At 37.8% G+C, this 23,475-nt stretch overlaps 2 protein-coding genes across 2 annotated transcripts in view; one reads left to right on the forward strand and one right to left on the reverse strand.

The window, feature by feature from the left end:
- tutl (turtle) overlaps nt 1-6,657 on the reverse strand; it is a 49,037-nt gene extending 42,380 nt beyond the window's left edge. Inside the window, 2 exon segments of the mRNA XM_068285682.1 lie at nt 4,372-4,952; nt 6,578-6,657. The gene's annotated coding sequence lies outside the window, so the exon portion shown is untranslated.
- A 6,107-nt stretch (nt 6,658-12,764) lies between these two features.
- Nucleotides 12,765-14,219, forward strand: Art2 (Arginine methyltransferase 2). The gene is made up of 3 exons (XM_068285683.1): nt 12,765-13,160; nt 13,216-13,445; nt 13,495-14,219. The coding sequence occupies exons 1-3, from the start codon at nt 12,930-12,932 to the stop codon at nt 14,141-14,143; spliced, it is 1,110 nt and encodes a 369-aa protein (XP_068141784.1). The 5' UTR covers nt 12,765-12,929; the 3' UTR covers nt 14,144-14,219.
- The last annotated feature ends 9,256 nt before the right edge of the window (nt 14,220-23,475 follow it).

A 23,475-nucleotide genomic window follows, 5' to 3' on the forward strand; every position in this document is an offset into this window, starting at 1 on the left:
CCAGAGTGCAGATATCGATTAAAAAAGTTCGACAGTTCACCCAACAGAGAGAATCCATCTTCCTGCCGTTTCTGATCTCAGTGTTAAATCCGAAAAAACATTCCCAGCCCTTTTGCCAGAATGAATTTTGTTTAGTGAAAATAAACAAAACAACTGGGTCAATTTGAACGCTTCACTTGCTCCATGGGCCCAGAACGGCATTTGGTGGAAGGTGCAGTTATATAGATATGTATTCCAGGTACATCAGCCCAGTTAGGTGAAGAAGCCATATCCGTGTGAAATTCAATAAATCTGTACACTCTACTTCACTCTACCTAAAAAAAAAAAAAAACAGATCGTTGTCAGCAAATTGCAGACGGTTTGTTAGTTGGTTGGTTGGCTGCTTGCTCCCCTCGTTGTAATTCAAAGGGGGAAGCCACACGAATACAGCTGCTGCTGGAGCTGCTGGTGTGGCAGGAAATTCTGTGTATCTATCGATAGTCAAAAAGCAGGTTCCCACTGGCCATTCTCTTATACATCATTCAACCTCCGATCTCCTACTCCATTGTGGTGAATAACTTCAGTTATCTCATGTCCAGCTTCTGCTACTCCACTCCACTTCTATACTGGCTTACTTCTTCTCACCACCTATTCAAGTTTCGTCTTATGTTTTGGGCTCAAGTTTCGCATCATTATGCGCGCCAGTTTTTTGGGCGCCACTTTTTAGTGTTTGTATGTGTGTGTCTACCTTGGTATACCAAAAACTTCAAATGGAGAGTTTTCTAATGATCGGTTCGGTTCAGTTTCCAACATTATTATAACTCTCCATGCCCATCGTTTGTTTGTTGTGGTTCCCAGTTTTTCTTCAACTTCATCTCTAAGCAAGAAATTCCAATCTCTGACCCTCCGCTCACTACATTTATCTATCTCTCTCACTCTGTTTCCCATCTCCTTCCCATTGGCCACTATCTCTCTCTATTTCTCTCTGTCTATCTCTCTGTCTATGTAAGTGACTTGTGCGACTTATGTAGGCATTTATGCTGGTTATGCTTCAAGCTTTATACCCTAGCCATTAAAGGGCATATTGACCATTTAGATAAAGTACATTCCATTGATTAAACAATTATTCAATTATTTTTAGTAAAACCAATTAAAATCAAAATCAGTATATTTAGAATCCATAGATTCCTAACAATGTTTAACTTGTCTCCTAAATAATCCCATAAGATAATATGGAAAGGTATATTAGTGTTTTCAAAATCTTCCATAGGATGTCAAAACGTTCTAAAAACTCGTGATGGGGTCTCCTATTTATAGGGTATTTTGTGTTTGGGGCATCTGATTTTATTATGTCTCTTTGGTGTTTCAACAGTTATTGCGCATTTTGTTTTGTTTCAATGACTTCTCGTTGCACGCGTGAGAAACAATCGTCAATTAAATTTTTGTTTACTCATGTACGTCATCAGTTGGCCGAACCAAAGTGAACTGACCGTAATCCACAAAGAAACGAACATATATGAACATAAATAGATTTCCCAATCGCCTAAATTTTCGTAAAAGGCAAAAACAGAAATTTTGTTAGTGAGGCAAAATTGTGTATTGAAATTCCAGAATTCGATTCTTTACATGACCTTGGAACATTATTGTTTCACTCGATAGAGAATCGTTCAAGATTATTTGCATAAAGTACTCCAAAACAAATCGACCTCTTCTCAAAGAGTATAACACAACAACTTTCCATATAAGAATCAATCTTTAAAATCAGTTTTTCTATAAATGTTAGTAACTCGGAAATGCATTCTTGGAATACATCTGAATACCTCACAGCTAAGAAGGGCATTAGACGAGTTAGATACAAGTTCAAATTAAGACTTTAATTAGTTTTACTAAATAAAGTTAACATCTGTAACAAACAAGTTGGATTATCAAATCCTTATTAAGAAGTCATCGAAGGAAATTATGCGATGCTTTCAATGTAATGTAATTATCCTTTTTGATTGACGTGAAAATTTTTGTGTAAACCTCAAAAATATAAATATTCCAAATATATTTGTGATTTCTAATCGGTAACTTTTAACAAGTTATTGATGACCGAAGTGGAACCCAAAGGGGAAATCGCTCTTGAAGTTAGCACATAAATCGTTACTCTTCATTTCAAGACACACACACACACACACAGAATGCGCATGAATGAAATATTTGTTGAAATAATCCTTTAACATTTTTTTTTTTTTTTAGGGCGGAGGCCTTGGCGTTGGCAGTCATTTATCAATATCGACAATTTGTTTGTTGTTGATACAGAGAATCGAGTCACAATGTCTGACTGTCTGACGTGCACACACCCAATGTGTTTATGTGTGTGTGTGTGTGTGAGTGCTCGTAATGATGGCAAAGGGAATTTAAAGCAAACGACCTCAGGGGTCGAAAGAAGATGGCAAACAAATGGAAAATGATGACAAAAGTTTAGTGGAGCGAAAAATGCAGACAACACGACTAGAAGCCGTTTTTGTTTCTCCAAAAAACCCCCAACCCAACTATCTGGGGCTACTCCCTCCCTCTCTCTTGCGTCTCTCTCTCTCTCCAGCTAACTCCTTTGTTGTCTGTCTCTGTCCGTTTATGGAAATTTCAATTTTCTTTAGCATTTTGTTGCCCCCAATAACTGTGGACCCTTTGTCTTCATCAACTCCATCGACGCAGTCATCGGTTACACATGTTTGTTGTTTCGCCATTGCCAATTGCAGTCAACCGAAGACCGTCGCACAGTGGCAAATTTCGCCAAAGTCCCTGTCAAAAGTCTATGACTTTTGAGCCGCAAGCAAATATCGGCTTGAAACTATTGAGATATTGAAACACTAACCGAACTCAATACAACATTTTGTCCTAAAATAACAAGCCTTTCTGGAAATAAGTACATTAAAAAAAGTTTGAGTTAATTTAGGATGGGAGACAAGTATTCGATGAAAGTTAAACTTAGGTTTGCATTGAAATTCTTATACCCTTGCAGAGGGTATTATAAAATTGGTCAGATGTTTGTAACGCACAGAAGGAGACGTTTCCGACCCCATAAAGTAAACAAATGATGATCAGCATGAGAAGCTGAGTCGATATAGCCATGTCTGTCCGTCGGTGCGTATGCGTTTTACTCAGCCATCTTAAGAGATATCGGACTAAAATTTTATTTCTGTGCTTTTTATTATCTGGAGCAGATCAAGTATGAGAATTGTCAGGATCGGGCTACTATATCATATAAGTCGTAAGTGTAGTATCAAATAATCTGCAAATAAGAAAAAATTCTTTCGAATATCGTAAAGCTAAAAGAAATCATTAAAAATTATCTTCCTTGTAGCTAAATGTGAGCGGTGAGCTGATTATGTTGGGATTTTCCAGGATCTTGCGATAGGAAAATCATTGGTTGGGTGGCTTAAGACGCGAACCTACAATGCGATACTACCTTCTCTTTGATCAAGGAAGATTCTTTGACTAAGAGGAATCATGACATGATCTGGAATCATTTCGGGTTGTGTACATTACAACACAGTCCACTGTACATCATCTACGTTAGGAAAAAGGATGGGCTAAATGGGTTAGCCACAAAACCAATCAAACTCTAACTCGTTGACTTTAACTCACTTTACCTCTCGATTCCAATGCAACAATTGCTCGATCTGCTGCTACTCCTCCTCTCCACTTTGCCCCATTCATTTTTTTGGCCCTGTTAGTTCTTTTTGTGTGTGTGTGTATGTGTACGTTTGCATGTGTGTGTGTGTGCGAATGTTTTCAGGCCCCTAAACATTGTTGTAATTGAATTGTGCCCATAATACTCAACGCATTCGCACTTATTTACACTTGGCCATTGTAATTGAAAATTTCATAAATTTTAATTAAATTTTCGCCTCCGGACGGACTTTGGCATATTTGATATGGAGCTTTCCGTTTTATTCTATTTTGCTCTGCTCTGTTCTCCTTGGGTCGGTCTGTTGTTAGTTTGTTTGTGTGGTATTCTCTTTTTTTTTTTTTGCCTTTTGCTTTTTATTATTATTGGCAATTTGTTCTTTTTCAAAAGCAATTTATTTAATTTTAGCCAGAGCAATTTCATTTAAACTGGTTGAAAACCACAACAATTGTAAAATCTGTCAAATATCATAATATCTTCAGGGCTGTGGCTTTTTAGTAACGAAATATTTTAAATTCAGACATGAAATCGTCGTCTAGATTTTCATGAGTGAAACTCACATCATTCTCAGATTAATCTGCTGGCAAAAATGTGGCAACCATTTTCATGATTTGTCATTTTTCAATTGATAATGGGCACAGGAGGAAAATTCAAGCCTCAATGGGCAGCAAGAGTCTATCAACTAAGATATATTACATTAATTTTTGATTGAAACTCACCTCATTTCGACTTTCATTCTACAATGTATTCAGTGCTCCAATCGAATGTTGAATGATATTGATGTTCTGGCCGGACCACCGATGTAGAAATCGGACACCCACCACCGGGAGGAGGAGGAGGGACAACAAACAAACCAACAGAAAAAAAAAGAACAACAGCCGAAAAAAAAAGAACCAAACACCAAACTCAGCAAAATGAAATGCTCAAGTCATAAAATACAGGAGATTGAGGACGATGGAGGCGGCGGTGACTACAGGACGACCCCAGCTTAAGTTTCGGTTTCTTTTGGCCTGTTGTTTGCTCTTGACTTTTTTGTTGATGTGCTGTTGTTGTTGTTGTTGTTGTTATGCAGTAAAAATGGCGTTTTATTAGAGCAGGAGCCTTGGCCGTTACCGTTGTCGTTGTTGTTGTTACGTTTTACACTTTGTTTACAGGATAATCGCTTGATTTATGACACTTTCTTTTCAAGTATACTTTGTGTATGTCGTCGTCGTCGTCGACGTCGTTGCGTACGTCGTATTTTTTGATGAAGGACCTTTGAAACCGTTTCGCCGTTTGCCGTTTGCCGTTTTCCGTTCGACTTTTCGAGAGAAGAGAAAGAAAAAGAAAAAAAAAAACACCAAGAACAACAATGAAAATTGTTCAAAAAGTAAGAACCAATTTTTATGTTATGGAAAAGGAAAACATAAGAGAAACCTATGGCTACACTTTATGAAGAGCAAATAAAATCAATATGGCATAAAAATAAAGTAAGGAAAATCCTATTCGCTTGATGTTGTAATTTCGCGTTGCCTTCTCGAACTAATATATCCTTCAAATCGGCTTCAACTAAATTATTGTTGTTCTTGATGGAGTACGGAGAGGGATAGGCAGAGGGGGACACAGTTTTTGACGTTTTTTTTTTCACTTTCGGCTCACGTGACTCATTTAATCGAATTACAACCGCTTTAACTAATTATATAACTGTCACTTTAGGCATTGTATATTAAAGAATTTTATTTCTTTTTTTTTTAAGGATTTTAACATAATTTTACATTTGTTTTATTTGATTTTTACTTATTTTTGTTTTATTCTTTTTATTTTTGGTTTTCAGGGAGAGCTCACAACGTTTTTTTGGCTATACCACACCGAAGCCAATTGCCGTCGTTTTGAACGTTGGCAACTGTCAGAACTTGCTGTCGGCGGAATGGACTCTCTGCTGCCGCTGCCGCTGCTGGAAAACTCGCTGCACAGAGCGCCAAACAGAGTGTGATACCAGTTTTTGCGAGAGCACGGAATGATTGAATGAAGGAAGGAACGAAGGTGAGACCAAATATTGGCTTATAAAGCATACTAAAGACACTTTGAACTTTGCTTATGTCTTTCGACTTAATTGATTATTTAGAAATTAAGAAAACAACAATTGACAAAACATTTGTCACAATGTTTCACAAGTTTCAATTGTCCTAACAGCTGATGCATGACGGTGGCCCAAGGAATAGCGGGAACTTGCGCAACTCTCGTATACGTGAAATGTCCTGTACAGGAGTTTTCCCTCCCCTGTTCCTCTACCCACTCAAAATCTCTGGTCTCTGTCACGGCAATTCCACTTCCACTATTAGAACTTCAGCTTCGTAACGGTTGTGAGTTGTGAGACTCTTTCCAGTTAGTAGCGCTCTCTCTCTCTCGCTCTTTCTCTCTCTTTTTGTGTGATCCTTCGTCCCATGGCAAACTGGAATTTTTCTTACAGATTCTGTGTGCTCCGCTCTGGTAGTAGCTCTGCGCTGTTTTGGCTGTTTTCCTTAGGCTTTTTCTTGCTAGCTTGCCTTTTTTCTTTTTTTTTTTTTTTTGTTTTGGGCGGGTGTGGTCTCTGTTTAACTAGGGAAATTGCAAAAAAAAAAGTTTTTTTTTTTGATTTCTTACAGAAGATGAGAGTGGGCGAGCGACAGAGAGAGGGAGAGAGAGAGAGAGAGAACACTGTTGTTTTTAGATTTGTTATAATTTTTGAATTTTTCTCACGCTCTAGCCACCCTTACACTGGGAGGTTTTTAAAATTTGTAATTTATTTATTTTTTTTTTTTTGTAATTTTTGAGCATTTTGTTTTTTTTTTTTTGTTGTTTCGATTTTAAGAATTTTGCACAGGGATTGAGAGCAGGACAGGTAGGTAGAAAGGCAACGGCACTCATACACGCACACACACACACAGTTTTCTCATACACACTTACTACTACACCAAAAACTGGACCGTTATATTGTTGCGTTTCAGTTTCAGAATTTCCACCGTTCGCGTTCAACAACAATTGAGTACTAAATCTGCGTTGAACTCAACGTCAGGGATAAAGCCCGACGACGACAACGACGAAGGCAACGATGAGTGCAGCCACCACATAACTTCCGGAGAGTTAAACAGCGAGAGCGAGAGCATGAGAGAGCACACATAGAGAGAGAGACAGAGAGAGAGAGAGAGAGAGCAAACAATTATTGGCCTGAGAGAGGACGGGTTCACAGCATGCGGTACTCTTATACTGCACCTCAATCGACTCACCTTTCAGCTTGGCTAACCTGTCCGTCTGGAAGGTCTGTCCGCCGAGCCGTCCTAACCCTTTAGCATGGGCCCTTTCTAGAGCGACGGCCACTCGTCGTCGTCGACTTCGTTGTTGTCGGCTTCATTGAATAATTATTATCTAGAGTTTACCTGTTCCGCTGTTGGCCCTTTTTTCGCTTTTGACCCAAAAACCAGTTTTTCGGTTTGTTCTTTTAACTTGTTTCGGGCGCACAGAAAAACACTACGCTACGCTTGCGCCTTACATCATGGACAACCCACTGATGTGGAAATGTGTTAAACGCCAAACGCCAAACACCAAACATCGGAAAAGAACCAAAAGAAGAAAAATAGTTATGTTCAAGAACCGTAACACAATCTGCGTCCCCCTGCGTGCGACCTAACTGATAATCGCCCTTTTTGTCTAGTTGTCTAATAAATTGCCTTTTAATTATGTGGAGAGTTCTAGCTAGCCGAGCAGTGTCTTTTGACTGATCGACCATTTCGGGCTAACTACCTGGCCCTAACAGATTTCATGGCTTGTCGTCGAATGCACTGCTGCTAGGGCTAGAGCTGCCTTGTGATGGGTTCTTCTTTGATTGTTTCTATTATTATTTCGAAATTTTTGCCAAGTCATAAAATTCTCACGACGACGACCGGGCTGACACAACTGACCTACGGTGTAATATTTTAATTAGCCAAGCTGCCGCATTATCGGACATCTGCTGAGCACCCAAATTCCCGGTTTTCGCTACTTTCCCATTCAGTCTCTCTCTCTCTCTTTCTCTGTTTCTCTCGGCGGAGTCACTGGAAAATGGTATGCGAAAAGCGCCTGCGCTCTCGTTCTCATTCTCATTCTCTCGCTCTCCATAGAGAATTCGACGCCCTTTTTGAATACGAAACCCTTACTCCATCCAAAAATGCCACCTTTAACTTCGTTGTCGTTTTTGGCAAAATGTTTCGTTTTCACTGAATTTGACTTGGCTCACATGTGGTGAAGGAGGCCTCAAACCCCTTGACCCCCTTCTCGGTGGTCCCACCTCGACTTCGACATCGACAGCGACATCGACATCGACAATGTGTGTAAGGATGGTTGGAGTATATATAGTGTATTTATGCCCGATTCAAGTGAATATATGTTGACTTAAGCAGCCTGATTTATACATTATATTAGCGTTGATTTTTAGCTGCCATAAATCTGCAAATTTAGCCCGATTTACGTGCCATAAACTTATGCATATCTCTTTTACTTTGTCGTAAAGCGCATAATTCACATGGCTAAATAAAAGGATAAATGTCGACTAATATGAGATGTCCTGGCACTTAAATTTACTTACAAAACATTCTACTACGATGGCATCATTCAGTCCTGCCGTTTAATCTGCCATGTTGGCTAATTGAGTCCAGACATTTGAGTGGCAGACTGTCAGTCGTTCGACCTTTTTGCTTTTTTTATGGAAAGGGTTCGAGAACTGCCCAGCCAGCGTGCCATATGTTAACACATAAACCCAATGCCCATTATTCTATCACAAGTTCGTGCACCTGACACGCCCTTAAGGGACAAGGACAATACACAGCGAAAATTTGAAGCAAAAGTGCTCCTTCTGCTTCTGCTTCTGCTGGTATGTGGTTGATTCGATTGATCGACTAACTAACTAACTGATATGTAATATCATTCACAATCATAATTATCTGAAAATCAAAATAAAAGTTACACAAAAGTGAGAAAATTATCGTGTACCTGTGCCCGCATTAAGGACTAATTTCACAGAGTGCCAATCTGAGGGTAACTGGCAACTATTAATGACCCTCACGACAAAGGGCCAGAAGGAAATAAACCACATACGAAGAATAAGAGAGAGAGATAGAAGGAGAGAGTGAGAGAATAACCAAAAGTAAAAGGACACAAGAAGGTAGCTAAGCGACAGGCGGCAAGACAATAGGCGAACAAATGTTCAGCCACTAGCACAATTGAATCCCATGATGAAATGGCATGGAGTGGAGTGGAGTGGCACAGTAGCCGGGCGCCATGTGAGTGAGACGTGCTCTGACTGGCCAACTACTCACAAGGCAATCGCGTGGGCTTGACTCGAATGAATGGGATGACAGAAGAAACAGAGAACATGACGGAGACTTGACACAGTTAATCCCCTTGAATACTAATATTTACCCTTCCAAACAGAAAGCCCTCCCAATAACTGGATCAACAATTGTCTGCGCCAGTCTAACATTTCCCAGCTGATGAAACCTCCAAATGGCTAAATTATCTCACAAAAAGAAAAACAAAAAAAATATGAATAATAAAACAAAAAAATGTGGCTTGATAAATGATTCAGATTATGCAATTGACCGGATTACTTTTTTAATATAAAAGTTATCAACGCAAGTAGGGCCACTAGTGGGGGTCAAGGCATCTATCTATCATTAGACACAAAGTCCATCTAACAAAAAAATAGATTATTCCTAACGTGATATATCGATCAGACTTAAAACTTACGAACCAATTGGGACTAATTATTTCAAATTCAAAAGACTGTTAGTAAAAGGACAAAAACTTTTAACTTGCTTAGCTAGTTAAACCTAACTGTTGTTGCTAATGAATCAATTAAGGATAATTGCCTCATTGTAATCAATAATTGCATTGAATCAAACAACAAAAGAATTTAAATTTTTTTAAGTAACAACGAGATTCTTCACTGCTTAAGTCCAGTCCATTACTGTAGAGACATAAGTTTCACTGGCAAAGAAATTATCCAACATAAACAGAGTCCTTAGATGATTTACACCTGACTATAATAAAGCCAACGTTCTCCTTTTTTTCCGTCAAAATGTATAAATAATTGCAACTAGATATTTTCATTACTTGGTACATTGCAAGCGACATCAAAAGCTTCCTTTTGACCAGGACTTAAGACGTTTCAGACACTTCATATTAGAAGTTGATACTTAAACCAATTACTCAATTAAGTGCTTAAGATTTGAAGTAGATATCTCATTCAACATTTAAAGGTGAAAAAAGTGAAAGTTAACAGAGAATTGTCTAAGGTTTTTAAGAGTTATTCGCTCAGTGTAGCGACAATAGGTTCTCCTGAGACTTGAATATAATTTGCTGGCGCGTAGGAAAATAAAGGTGTTCATGTGATCGTAAAAACAATAAAATATTTAACACAAATTTTAACTTAATGCTACCAGTCATAAAAATGTATGAATGTTAGATGGGCATGGTGTGGATGGTGGGATGTGCTTTTGGGTGGGTGACTGGGTGGTGTGTCATGTGAGGTTGAGTGTCTGGTGTTAGGGTAAGTCCGCAGCAAATGTCGCCTCATTAAACCACAACGAACGGATAACGCAAAGTGTTCCTTCTGTTTTTTTTTTTTTTTTTTTTTTGGCTCTGTGTCTCACTTTGCCACACTTTTAGCTTAAAGGCATAGAAATAAAAAATTATCGCCCAAGTCCAGGACGACGACCGACTTTGCCATTATATTTTATTTTTGCGCAAATTTTTTTTTTCGTCACTTTTCGTCTCGCACTTTGTTTTTGTTGGTTGTTTGTGTGTGTGTGTGTGTTTGCTTTCTGTATTTACTGTGCCTTATATATACATACGTCATATGTATGTATACAGATTTCTATGGTTTAAATGTATGTACATCCTTGCCACTGGACCATCATTGTCTTTTCACGCTGTGAGCGATTCTCTCACCATCTCTATATATATTATATAGATATAGACATATATACAGGTTTATATTTTGGTGTGTGTGTGTGTTGGCTGCTTCCTGTTTCATCTCTGGCTGCTTCCTGCTCAGCTTTGCTCATTTCTTATGTGTATTTTTACTGACGCCTGATTTTTATTTCTTTGCAGGATGTGATATTTCATTCAGGGCTAAATGCTGCGCTGCTGCCACGTCTTCTAAAGGTGTATGAGTGTCTGTGTGTGTGTAGAGGAGGGGGAAGGAAGCAAAAAGATAATCATTTCTCATCTCTATGATGTTTTGTTTCACTCTTCTTGGTTTTTTTCCCTTTTTTTTTTTTTTTTGTTTTTGCTTTTCTCGCTGGCTGATGGGTCAAAACTGAAGTCGAGATTTCATACTTTAAGCAAAGATAAACCCAAAAACAAAAGCCAAAGAGTTGAGAAGAAAAACAAAACTCTGAGTAGTGTGAAAGTGAACGATATGTCCGACTTCTTTTCTTAGGGCCCTTTCTATCTTTGGCTTCTGCTCTTTCTTCCTCTTTTTTTGGCCGTTTGTTATCTATGTATATACCAACAAGAACAACAGAAACAACAACATCAACTCAGTCGTCCCTAGCGCATTGTCCTGCCGTTTGGTTGCTGCTGCACTAGGTCAGGCTTTTTTAATGGGTGTAAAAATGAAATTTATACCCGCTGAACACAGATTTATGGCACGCTAATGAGCTTTTTAATTAGTGTTTTAATTAATTAATATTACACAAGCAAAATAACGACGTTTTTTTTTACAAAAAAAGATGAAAATTGATTGAACCAACTAATCGTTAAGAATCATTGCATAAAAAAAAAGAATTCTTACAATTTTTGCATCAATGCGACAGGTGAACCGAGTGCACAACAGTCAGTTGGAAAAGTATTTGTCTCTAATTATTTGTAGACAGATATGTTCAGACACAGAGAGTGAAGCTTGTAGCTTTCAAACGGTCCAAATTTTAACGTTTTACAAATATTTTGTAATGTTTTTCTATATTATGCGCAATTCCTCACCACTTTAAGATTTGAATAGCCTTGCAGCTTCTCCGTCTATATAAAGTATATACATACATATGTATATCCAAGATGCTATAGCTATGTCTGTCCGAACAGTGACTTTTCCGCAATATTTTTTAAGCTAGTGACAAACTTTGACTTTCCTCACTACTTTTCTTAATTTTTCCGCTACTGTCATAAAAATTAATAGTTGCCAATTTATTTACCTGTTCATGACTGTGCAAAAGTACTTCAAAGTCCGATAACTATTTAAAATACCTGTCATATAAGCAAACAATAAAATAGCATAATACATTAGCCGTATTACACCCTAAGATTGTAGGTCCTTCTTTTGAAGGAAGCCTTTCCGACCCCATAAGTTATAAATGTATTTTGTAGATCGATTTAGCCATATCTATTAGCTTTGATAAACACCTATGTAGGTCTCGGAGGGCTAAAGCCACAAAATGACGCTCATATGCTTATCATGCATGGTGTGCCAAAGTCGACGAGACGACTTTATTACTTTGGTTTAATAAAAGTCTTAGATAACTGTTGCATTTGGCTGATGGAATGTCTCAGTCAACATGGATTAGTCGCAGCTCATGACTTTCGCCACTCGCAGGCGTATCTGCCCCATGGTCAGCCTTAATAGGACGCTTCTCCCGAGTGTGGATAATGTCACCAACTTAGTCCTTATCTTTGACAGGCGTTTAACCTAGAAAGCTCACATTAAGATCAAGAGAACTCAGCTAAATTTGAAACCGCTCAATATGCATTGGTTCCTCTGCAGGAGATCTGAGCTGACCACGAGCAAGAATTAGCTGCTCTAAATGGCCATTCTGAAGCCTGTGTGGACTTCTGGCATACAACTTTGGGGCATCCCATTAACTAAGTCCCGAGGTATGGCATTCGGTTCCTCTTCAGACTAGAAACCCATGATGATGCGCTGGTCCTAAAACTGTTAGACAACAGCACGCAGATTAGAAGAAGATCTGAAAAGAAGTTACTCAATTGACCTGGTAATTCTAACCACATTTCATGATTACCTTTGACAATATTTACGTATTGTCCTTTTAGTATAATAAACTACTTGCTGGACACGTTCCAAATGTTGAAACATTTTGTATGTATCTAGTAAGCTGTGCGAATATTTTCAAAGGTTTCAAGGTGAGGTGAAAAATTTAGGTGAAAAAATTAGTCAATTCATTTCAGTTGCTCGTTTGGCTTTGGCAAGTACAATCTCAAAAGTTTAGACATTTTTAAATAAATAGATAGATTAAGCTCTAATCGGTTAAACGGCGAAGTTCTTGATATAATGGAAGCGGGTAGCGATGGCGATGGCGATGGCGACTATGTCGAATACAAGGCCAGAACATTGCGTCTTAACGAAGTCCCTAGCCGAAAGCGAGGTCAGGAACACTATGACGAGAATTATTTTCGTATGTATGGTCGCATCGAACTGCACGAATGGCTACTGAAGGATTCTGTGCGCAATCGGGCCTACCGTGAGGCGATTCTACACAATCAATGTAATTTCAAGGACAAGGTTAGTTAGAGAACCAACTCTTTTCAATGATGCTGATCAATGTATTTGCCCACAGACTGTGCTCGATGTGGGCTGCGGCACTGGGATACTCTCGCTATTCGCAGCCAAGGCAGGAGCAGCCCATGTTATTGCAGTTGATGCTGCCAATATTGTGGAGTACGCTCGTCGTGTTTTCAAGGATAATGGGTATAAGAATCTCATTTCTGTGGTGAAGGGCAAAATCGAGGACATAGAACTACCCCAAGGCGTGGAAAAGGTCGACATCATTGTATGCGATTGGATGGGGTAGGTAGAATCTTCATTGCAGGTCCATCACTTTAGTATTTAATCACAGAAATTGCCTGTTTGCTGAGGGAATGCTGGAATCACTGTTATTTGCCCGGGACAAGTGGCTGAAGCCAAATGGACTGATTTTTCCAGACACAGCTCAACTGTATCTAACTGCCATTACACAGAATATGCACTCGGATCGAGATCTCACCTATTGGAACAATGTCTATGGCTTTGATATGAGTTGTATACGTCGCTGCTTCGAGTCGAAAGCTGTGGTGGACGCTATTGATGCCCAGCAACTGATGAGCGAGGTATTCTTAATCAAGTCCATAGATTTGTATACTGCCCGCTATCAGCAAACAGCTAACTTTCGTTCCTTCTACGAACTGAAAATGACAAGAAGTGGCCCAGTTCACGCTCTTTTGGCCTACTTTGATGTGGGCTTCAGTAAAACTCCGGATCGTGTCAGCTTTAGCACTTCGCCCCGTAAGCCCTGGACACACTGGAATCAAACTGTGTTCTATTTCAAGGATCTTCTACCCGTCCGTGCGGGTGAGTTTATCAAGGGTGTATTCGGCCTTAAGCCAAGTTCACACAATAAACGCGATCTGGAATTCGACATCTACATCGATTTCGAGGGCAAGGAAAAGTGCATCACCAGCAATCAGTCGTATATATTATGCCATGCACCAGCCGTCGAAGATGTCTAGAGAGATGAAATATATATTTGGCGATGAAAAGTTTTTGTATAAAAATGAAACTAAAAAATAATTTCCGACCATAGAAGTCAAATGTGTTTAACCTTGTTTTTTTGCGTGTAAGCTAACATTATCCATAACATTATGCAACGCATAATGATTCAATTTATCCAGAATGTCTTTAAGCGTTTGAACTGAGTTCCTAGAAGTAACAGGCTGTGCCTTAGGCCTACAGAAAAAGTGTTTATTAATTGGTCGTAGGCATTTGGAGACCGAATTTCGTAAACCTTGATGTCTCTTTACTTATTGGGTGCTTCTTTTTAATTTAATCAAACATATTTAATGAAACTAATAAGGCCTTTTACAAGTGAATTTCATTTAATTAAAGAGCAAAGAAGGCTTTAAAAATTTGGATAAATTTAATTGCTTTACTTAAGGCCATCGTCAGTGTCTTCTTCGAACCAAAACAGATAATCTCTTTGAAGGGCAAAAGAAATAAATATTTTAGTCTAATGCTTGACTAGTAACTAAGAGATCGCCTGCAACCAATTTATTCGATTGAAGTCCTTAAGGCAAGGTTAAAAGAATTGAATGCTTGACTAGATAAAATCAACTCTCCCTTCTTTTAATTCTTCACCCATTTGAATGAGTTCTTTCTATGCTTCAAAGTGCTCATGAAATTTAAATATTAATGCTTCAATTATTGCTTATATTAAATTTGAACTGAATTTAAATTTAAAATGGCAAAACCAACTGGCAATATGGTATGTAAAAATGTTTTCGATGAGAAAGTTGTGATTTAAGTTTGCTCCTTAAAGTTCTTTGCTTTAAATTTCCTTTAAATGTTAGTTATAGAAGTAATAATTCATACTTTATACTACTTTTCGCTTAGTTGGCGATAGTTAAAAAACAATTTTCATTTGTACCTTTTTGAATAGTTGAACCTAAAATTCAGCAATTCATAAAAGAAAAGCTCCAAAAGTTGAACATATTTTTGTAGAAGAGTGTCCAATTCCATCGGTTTTTGATGGTAATAAGCTTGGTTAAACAGTTTGCAATTTAGGTGATTATGTCGGACAACAAGGATTGGCGCCAAAACTACTTCTGTTGGCATCAAAATTTACAAAGTTGACTGGTTGTAAAGACAATGTTCAAATCTGTTTTCGATTTGGTTTAAATTTTGTGAAATTAAATGAATGCAGTTTATTATTACAATTAAACCTCCAAAATATACCAACCTGGCTTAATCAATGGTTGATTAGTCAAAAAGTAAAGTAGTAAACGATTTTGGTGACCTAAATCCTTTTTATATCCACGGTAAAGAGTTAATGATAAATGGGTTTGGAATTCAAATTTAATATTCCAAAAATAAAAGCAACAGAATACATTGCCTTTGTGTACAATAGTTTTTAATTTTTAGTCCAAAAAATGGAAATGTATTTACATTCAACTGTTAAAAAGAAAACAAAAAAATTTACAAATGTGAAAGAAAAATCATGAAATTTGTGAAAAATGGGTCGGCAATTTATTTGTTGGTATATACTGCTCGTACGATTTTAATGATATGTATTTACATATACTTACTTTTCAATCATATTTTCCATCAGAAATTAGCCTATAGAAAGGAAGGAGCAGAATCCACAGGAGTAGGGAAAGAAGGAGATGAAGGTAAAGGTAGAGCTGGGGCTGTTCGTTCATGGTTATGCAAATGTTAGGCAAATGCGCATAATAATAATTTCAAATAAATTTAATGTGCACACACACACACAGCAATGCATATATGTATGTGCCTAGGGTCCTTTGCAAAGAGAGAGCCTAGTGCTAGGCTCTGCTGGGTTTTACCATTCCAAGGTAACCTGTATATGTATATGCGTGTGTGTGTGTGTGTGAGTGTGTTGAGTGTGTTTGTGTGCAAAAGGAGGGAGGATACGGAATGATGACGGCGGCTGTTAGACATGCGGCGCCAACGTCAAAGCCATGGAAATCTTCTATCGCTTGAGTCCTTGGCTATGTATGTGTGTAAAGCTCATAAGGTGTGTGTGTGTGTGTGTGTGTTTGTATGTTTGTATGTATGTTTGCATAATGTGCAACATTTTATGTTTTTATTACATTTGAACGCCACAGCGACTGTTAGGCTAGGTGTGTCTAATGGCTTTGTGCCAGAACCCCCTCTGACTGTAGACTCCGTTTCCGTCTCCATAGCCATCTCCTTCGACTTTTACCGGCTGCAAAATGATGTGCCAGACGACTATTTACGTTATAAATATAATAGTTCTAATTTTGTACTAATGGACATGAATATGTATGCATATGTATATCCAAGTACGTGTGTGTAGCTTTTTTTTATTGTGGAGCGAGGTGATTTAAAGGCTCAGGTCAAATAGATATATATGCATGAGAGAATATTTGTAAACTACTTTTAACTTTTGATAGGAACTTCAAATCCATCTGGGTATGTGGTATGTAAAAACACGAATAAAAGCAGAATGTGGAGGCATCCTAGCACAAGAGAAGCCAGACTAATTTGCCTAATTTTTTAGACATAAGAGTGTCTACGAAGCTTTTTATAATTTTAGAAAACTTTGCTTACCCTGCCCCCATAACCGGTGAAAGGTTACATTTCAATCGATAAAAAGAGGCGTTCGCAACCCAAAAAAGTTCTTCACCAGCATCAGAGACTTTTAATTAATGTACTAATTCGATATTACAAACATAATTCAACCAATTTAAGACCAACAATATTAATGCAATGTCAGATATTATTTTGTCGGCTAACATGTCGTATGATTTATTAGTTAGGATTCCTCTTTTTAATCCTTCTTTGGTCTTTAAGGCTGTTTGTATGCCACCTCAGTCAAAAAGGGGCAAATAAGGATTGCTTTGTTTCTTAATTATGCGGAATGTTTATATTTTAAATAACTTTTAGAAGCTTCATAAGATTATTTCGTAATTACTTTATCTGTCTATCTTTAGAAAGAGACTTCTATGCAGTTTATTTGAAATGCTCTTTTGGTCAGTATCCTGAGGTTTTCGTAGCTTATATTTGCAACTAAACCAGTTTAATGTAATGCATCTCTATCTTTCTCTTTTCCGTTGCGTCTCCTTGTGTGTGTGTGTGAGCCTGAGCGTATATGTGTGTCGAGGCCATGTTTGTCTGGCTGCTGATTTATGCTGACCTGAAAAGAAAGAAAGAAAAACACGAAACTCTGTCTCTGCCGCATACAAACAAATCATTTTTACACACGCCAACGAACGAGCCAACCAACCAACCAACCAACCAGCCCACCAAGTGTTCCAACTGGTCCATAGAGGTGAAGGGTGGACGGTGAAGAAAGGGTAACGGGCAAGACATGCAAACAAAGGCTCAACTGTCATCCAGCTGTGGCGGCATCGTCTATCAGTGCCAAATGTCAGCCGGTCCCCAGATCCGTGCTCGGTTCGGCTCGCGGACTTCACTTGACAATTGGCAGCTATTCAGAGAGAGAGATAGAGAGAGAGAAAAACAGAGAAGGGGTTGGTGGAGAAGAAAGAGTCAGGATGCAAGAGGCTGAAACTGAGGGCCCGATAAAATAATAAACTGGGCGACATGCAAAGCGGGCCAAACGGAAACGGAAGTGCATGGTGATGGCGGATGACGGCCAGTGCATTGACCACAGAATCCTTTTCCCCTCGAGTGTTGCTGACTAGGACAACGACAACGATGACGACGACGACGACGACGTTGATGTAGCATGGCACTCTTCCTCTCTTATGGCCTTGTAGATTTAGTACTATATAATGAGCCAACTAGCTGACTCCTGACTCTTCCATTCCGTGGTCCCTACTGGTTTTCTCTGGTTTCTCTGGCAAGAACTTTTGATATATATAAATCATGCAGCATTAACAGCTGCTTGCTTGGGCACATCAAATCCGAGTTAAGTTTTCCGCGCTGTCGGGCACGAAGGGAGAATGGAATGGAATATAGAATGGAATAGAATGGTAAAGCGTAGCCGGAAACGGATAGCAAGTAAAGGCGCTCTAAAAATGACGAAAAACAATTGCATGTGGTGTGCGAAGTGTGTCTGAGTGTGGGTGTGGGTGTGGGTGCGGAGGAAGTGTGACTTAGAACGAGTACTGGCCATAAAACAAATCGCTTTGGAATTGCAGTTTAAATATTTCTGTACAATTTTTCACTCACCCACACTTAGGATGAGGGGCTTGGCAGGACTCCGTAGCACCCTGCACCCGGCCAAACAGTGTTGCCTTTCACATGTCGGGGTTTTTGTATTTAACTTGTGCTTCAGAAACATTCTAGCAAGCATCCGGCAGGCGGCAGTCGCTCCCAATGGTCCAGTTGCTCTGTTGGTTGGTTGATGCTAAAATAATTTGCAACCTTCTACCAGAAAATTTATGACTTTCACAGTTGATTTCACTGCAGTTTGATTTGAGTGTGTGTGTGTGTTTGTGTATGTGTGTGTACTCCTTCTTCTTCATCCTAATTGAGTTGGCTCTTACTGACTCCATTTCCAAAGTCTTTCTCGTCAACGACCTCTTAAAGATCTTGTCCTTTGCTGGCAAATGACTTCACATGCTAGTTGCAGGTCCATTCGCATTTATTTGCCTTTCTCTCACCCATTCCTCATATATCCTTTGACTTTGTTTAAATGCATTGGGCAAGAAAATTGCTTTCTCGTCTTCGAGTGACCCAAGCTGCAGTCCTTACAATTAGAATTGCTCTAGAGATCTCCTCGTATATGTACGTCAACCAAATTAATTATAGCCATTTGCTATTTAAAATAACTCGAGTGTTGAAAACTAATTAATTTGCTTCCTATCAGGTAAATGGCTTCGACTTGTGGGCAATTTAGCAACCACAGAATGGGGAAATTGCTGTTCAAATGCAACAGACTATTTCGATTATAATACGCTCGTAAAAGATTTGCGAATGGGAAACCACAATCGATACGCAGTCCTTTATATCGGCATCCCGCTGAAAGCCATTTAAATTCCAATGGGCGCAATAATGTCCATTAATTTGTACATACATATATATCCTTTCGTACATCGTCTCAATGAAAGCATCAAACGCTTATACCGAATCTCTAGTTCCAAGCACACCTTGGGGATCGCCTACTAAACGATGCACATATCTATCTTGGTATTGATTTTGAGATGACAAAATTCAAAGACCTCATGTTAAAAATTCAAAGCTTGTAAAAATGTTTAAGTATTTTTATTTATATCTATATTTGTAGATCAAATGAAACAGTCATACCAAAACAAATTTAAGGTAAGTATTCAATTTAATGTAGTATTTCCTTGGTGGCTTGTCAAGTTTTTCTATGGGCAATGTGAAAAACAAATGAGAAAGTTCGAGTTAAATTCAAAAACTTTTTTAAGTGTCTTCTTTGTAAGTCCAAACGATCTCATGCATCACACAGATGGGTTAAAGTTTATCCATTGTAATTTTACTTCTGCTGCTTGAATACATTTAAAGCTTTAGGTACAATGACTGATAAATACTTATTCAATATGTTCGAAAATATCAAATTTAGTTTTTCAAGTAGTCCTCCAATGAAAACCCATTTATACTTATGGAAAAACATCTTATAACTTTTAACACTAATAACCGAAGATATAAATAAGTGAATTTATATAGAATTTACATATTTATATGTTCATATAGTATGGTATAGTAAGTATATAACAGACAGACGGTGGGAGTTATTATTTTTTTTTTTTAAAGGATTGACAAGTCACTTTAATTTTTTTAAACCAATTTAAAAACTGAGTTGTTCTTGGCCTTTACTGAATATTATTCTTTTTTATACATAGAAATTAATAATAAAAATTTAATCGCAGTTTCTTTCTCTCTTTAGAGTGAGAATTGCAAGTACTTGGAACGAGAATTCATATTTTGAGTTAAGAGTTCAACTTGGTTTTGTTAACGTATGAGATTTTTGTTTGACTAACAAATAAGACTTTATAGAGCAATTTGATAAATGAATATATTCATGAAATGCTTTACTAGGCAGCTTATCCGAAGATTTCAGGAAAAAATCATAAAGAGGAGTCACTTTTATCTGATAGGAAGACCGTATTAGATATTTTGACTTAACTATGAAAAGATTTCTTAACTGAAGACCAATTGCAAGACCTAAATATTCTTAAAATCCAAATAACTTTTAGTCTTAAGCTTAACATTTATAATGTCAAATAACATACTAGTCCAATCAAATGGCATGCCATGCTGAAAGAACACTGAATTTTTAAAGTCATTCATTTAAAGGATCACTTTAGGCAATGGTAATGAAATTCGATTGACTTGGTCTTAAGAAGAAATATAGTTGAAAGGCTACAAATAATCATTGCAGGGTATATATTTGGTAATTGTGTTGACTAATTTCGAAGTGAGGAAATGGCAAAAGTTAAAAACTGCAGACAATAAAAAAATAAAATTAATTAGTTGCCGATTGGCAAACTCATTTAAATGTATTAAAATAACTCAGAGTTGTTTAAAATTTTGCTGTTCAAAAATATGAAAAACTTTTTTAGGGAAATGCCGTAGTCAACATTTATTGTCCTGGAGCATCGATTAAACCTTTTACCCCATTTTGTATTCTTCTATCGAGCTCAGACCTGTGTCCCGCCCTTAATATTTCAGCAGTTCTGTTTGCGTGTTAACTGGCTGCCAGCGGAGAGGAGTGCAGAGTGTTTATGGGAAGGCTAAAGAATGGAGAGGATACCCCTTTTTTAATGCCAATGGCATGGAAAGAGTCTAAGGAGAATGAGGTGAGGGTGAGGAGGGCGGGTGATGGTATAAAACGACTTTCTTTGTGTGGCCATGGGTTGGTTGTTGTTAAATGTCGCTTTTAAGCCTTAGAATTGAACAATTTGTGGTCGTACATATTGTGTCTCCTTTGGTGTGTATCTGTGTCTTTGTGGGTTTTATGTACGTGTTTGTATGTGTCCGTGTGTGTGTGTGTTTGGGTGTGTGGGTGTGTATATGTGTTGCCCGTTATGGCTGCCAACGCAGCGGCTTTTGAAATGCGAGAAAATATTTCTCTTTGTGTTGTTCTTTTTACCGTTCTGATGTTATGAAAACTAAAACATGAAATATGAAATATTGTTTGCTCCGCCCACGTCTTGTCAACATTCCATGGAACAGAGCTATATAGAGGAACACACATGTATATAACCCACAAGGAATGGGATGTCTGCGGGCTAGTTGCAGCCTCTGTTTTGTGCCATAAACTGCACACTTGACACTTGACACCTGCAACGCAGACATCGCGCATACGCTATGTTGCCCCGTAGAAAGACTAAACGCGGAAAAAACATTGAGATTTACAAACGTCGTGGCAGGTAGCCAGACCATTTTTCCTGCTACTTTAAGTCCGACTCTTTTTTTTTTTTTTTGTTACATCTGCAATTTCTGAATTTCGTTTGTATGTTGAATAATTCGTGTGCTTTTCTTTTTCTTTCTGCCTGCAGCTGTTTTGGTGGGGCTACTTATTTTTGCATTGCGCCTCTTGACGCCTTTGGGTCACGGTGTCAGCAGTTTCTACTGCAGCAATCGGCCTTAACCTGCCTGCTACTGACTCTTTCTCTCTACTTCCAACTGGCGTCTCTCCACCCTGTGTTCCATTTATAACTGCCCCTGTCGCACCCTGCCAATGTTGCTAGTGTCCCCATTCTTATTTCGCGATGTTTCCTCTTTTTCCTTTATCTTTTGGTTTTTTTTTTGTTTGCCACTGGTTTTTGTTATTATGCTGCAGCTTTTGCTGCAGCTAAAAACTGACAATTAAGCGACCCGACAATTAATTTTACTAGGATCCTTTGTGTTCCTGCTGCAATCCCTGACTCTCTTTGCACTCACACTCAAAGCGAATTTTAAATGAAAAAGATACAGATTCAGAGTCTTGTTGCTGATATCAATATACCTACATATACGCAGTTAGAGGTGACCAAGAATAAAATTTCTTTAAAATTTAATAAATAATATCCAAGCCTTAAGTTTATAATTAGAATTCATTGTAAAGTAAATGTAATTTAAGAAAACTATGCACTCTTAGATTGATAGGCCTGAATCTGCTGCAACTACCTGAATATTCGAAATGTGATATATGAGTTATGGGCTTATGCCAACGTTCAAATATTTTCGACACTATGACGAAAAAATTCGACTTTAGTTTGCAGTCCGTTTATTTATGTAAATGGATGGAAAGACTCTTTTTTGACTGATTGTGCATTGGAACGATCCTAGATATGATATAGTCCTTATTCTGAATCCGTCCCTCAATTACAGAGTCAAGAAGTTTCTGTTGCCGCAATAGGCGAAACGAAAAGGAACCTCAAAAACACATGCTGGACAGTGTTTTATTGCCGAATAAATATTGCCACAGATATATATATTAAGTAGAGCATTGCGTTTTAAAGATCACTATCAAAGATTATGCATAAGATGTCACTTGATTGAATATTCAGCTTAAAACCTCGTTCGACCATGTCTGATTTGGGATTAGAAGATAATGATTAGGACAAACTTGCGTCCATCAAGCATTCAATTGATTTTAATACTATGTATATATTAGATTAAAAAGTGATAGAAATTAAGAAGGAAAACAATATAATACATTTAATAGTACTTTTGGAAGTTTAGTTCGGCTTTGTGCATTCCATTCTTGGTTGTTAAATACGATTTAACTTAATTAAGCACAACATTTATACAAAATTATTGCACTCATCAGAAAAGTATGCTATAAATTTTTAATTTTCAGTCAATAGAAAACAAATAATTATAAATAACCATAATTTGTCAAAAGTTTATTTATTGAGATGGAAAAAGAAACTATAACTGAATACGTGTATGGACAGAGGCATCTATGACATACCATTACAATGGTCAAAGAAAGGTCATTGTTGGTCAGAGAGTTCAATTAATATGAATTGTATGCAAATAAAAGCATTGTGACCTTCTTTGAGATGGAAAACCAATCAGATGACCCACAAATATTTTTCCAATCTAAATAAAAACAATTTGGTTTTCTTCAATTCAATTCAATTTATTTCTCATTGTGAGTGTGTGTGAGAGTGTTTATATGTTTGTGTGCACAGAAGTTGTAAACTGTAACAATTGATCACCTATTATTCGAAAACTGCTGATGCTTAATAGGAAAAGTTCACACATACGTGTGGAAAAAACCTTTATAACTGCATAAAGAGAGAAACCTTTCGTGAGGCACATACATAAATACAAATACATACATATACAGATGCACAAATAGTAGGTAGGTACTTCAGGCCAAACCAACATCATGTATGCCCGAATACGTTTTCCACTTTTAATTGAGCTGACGAACTGA

This window comes from Drosophila tropicalis, unplaced genomic scaffold, assembly GCF_018151085.1.
Source record: "Drosophila tropicalis isolate 14030-0801.00 unplaced genomic scaffold, ASM1815108v1 contig_413, whole genome shotgun sequence".
In the NCBI taxonomy this organism is placed as follows: Eukaryota; Metazoa; Arthropoda; class Insecta; order Diptera; family Drosophilidae; genus Drosophila; species Drosophila tropicalis.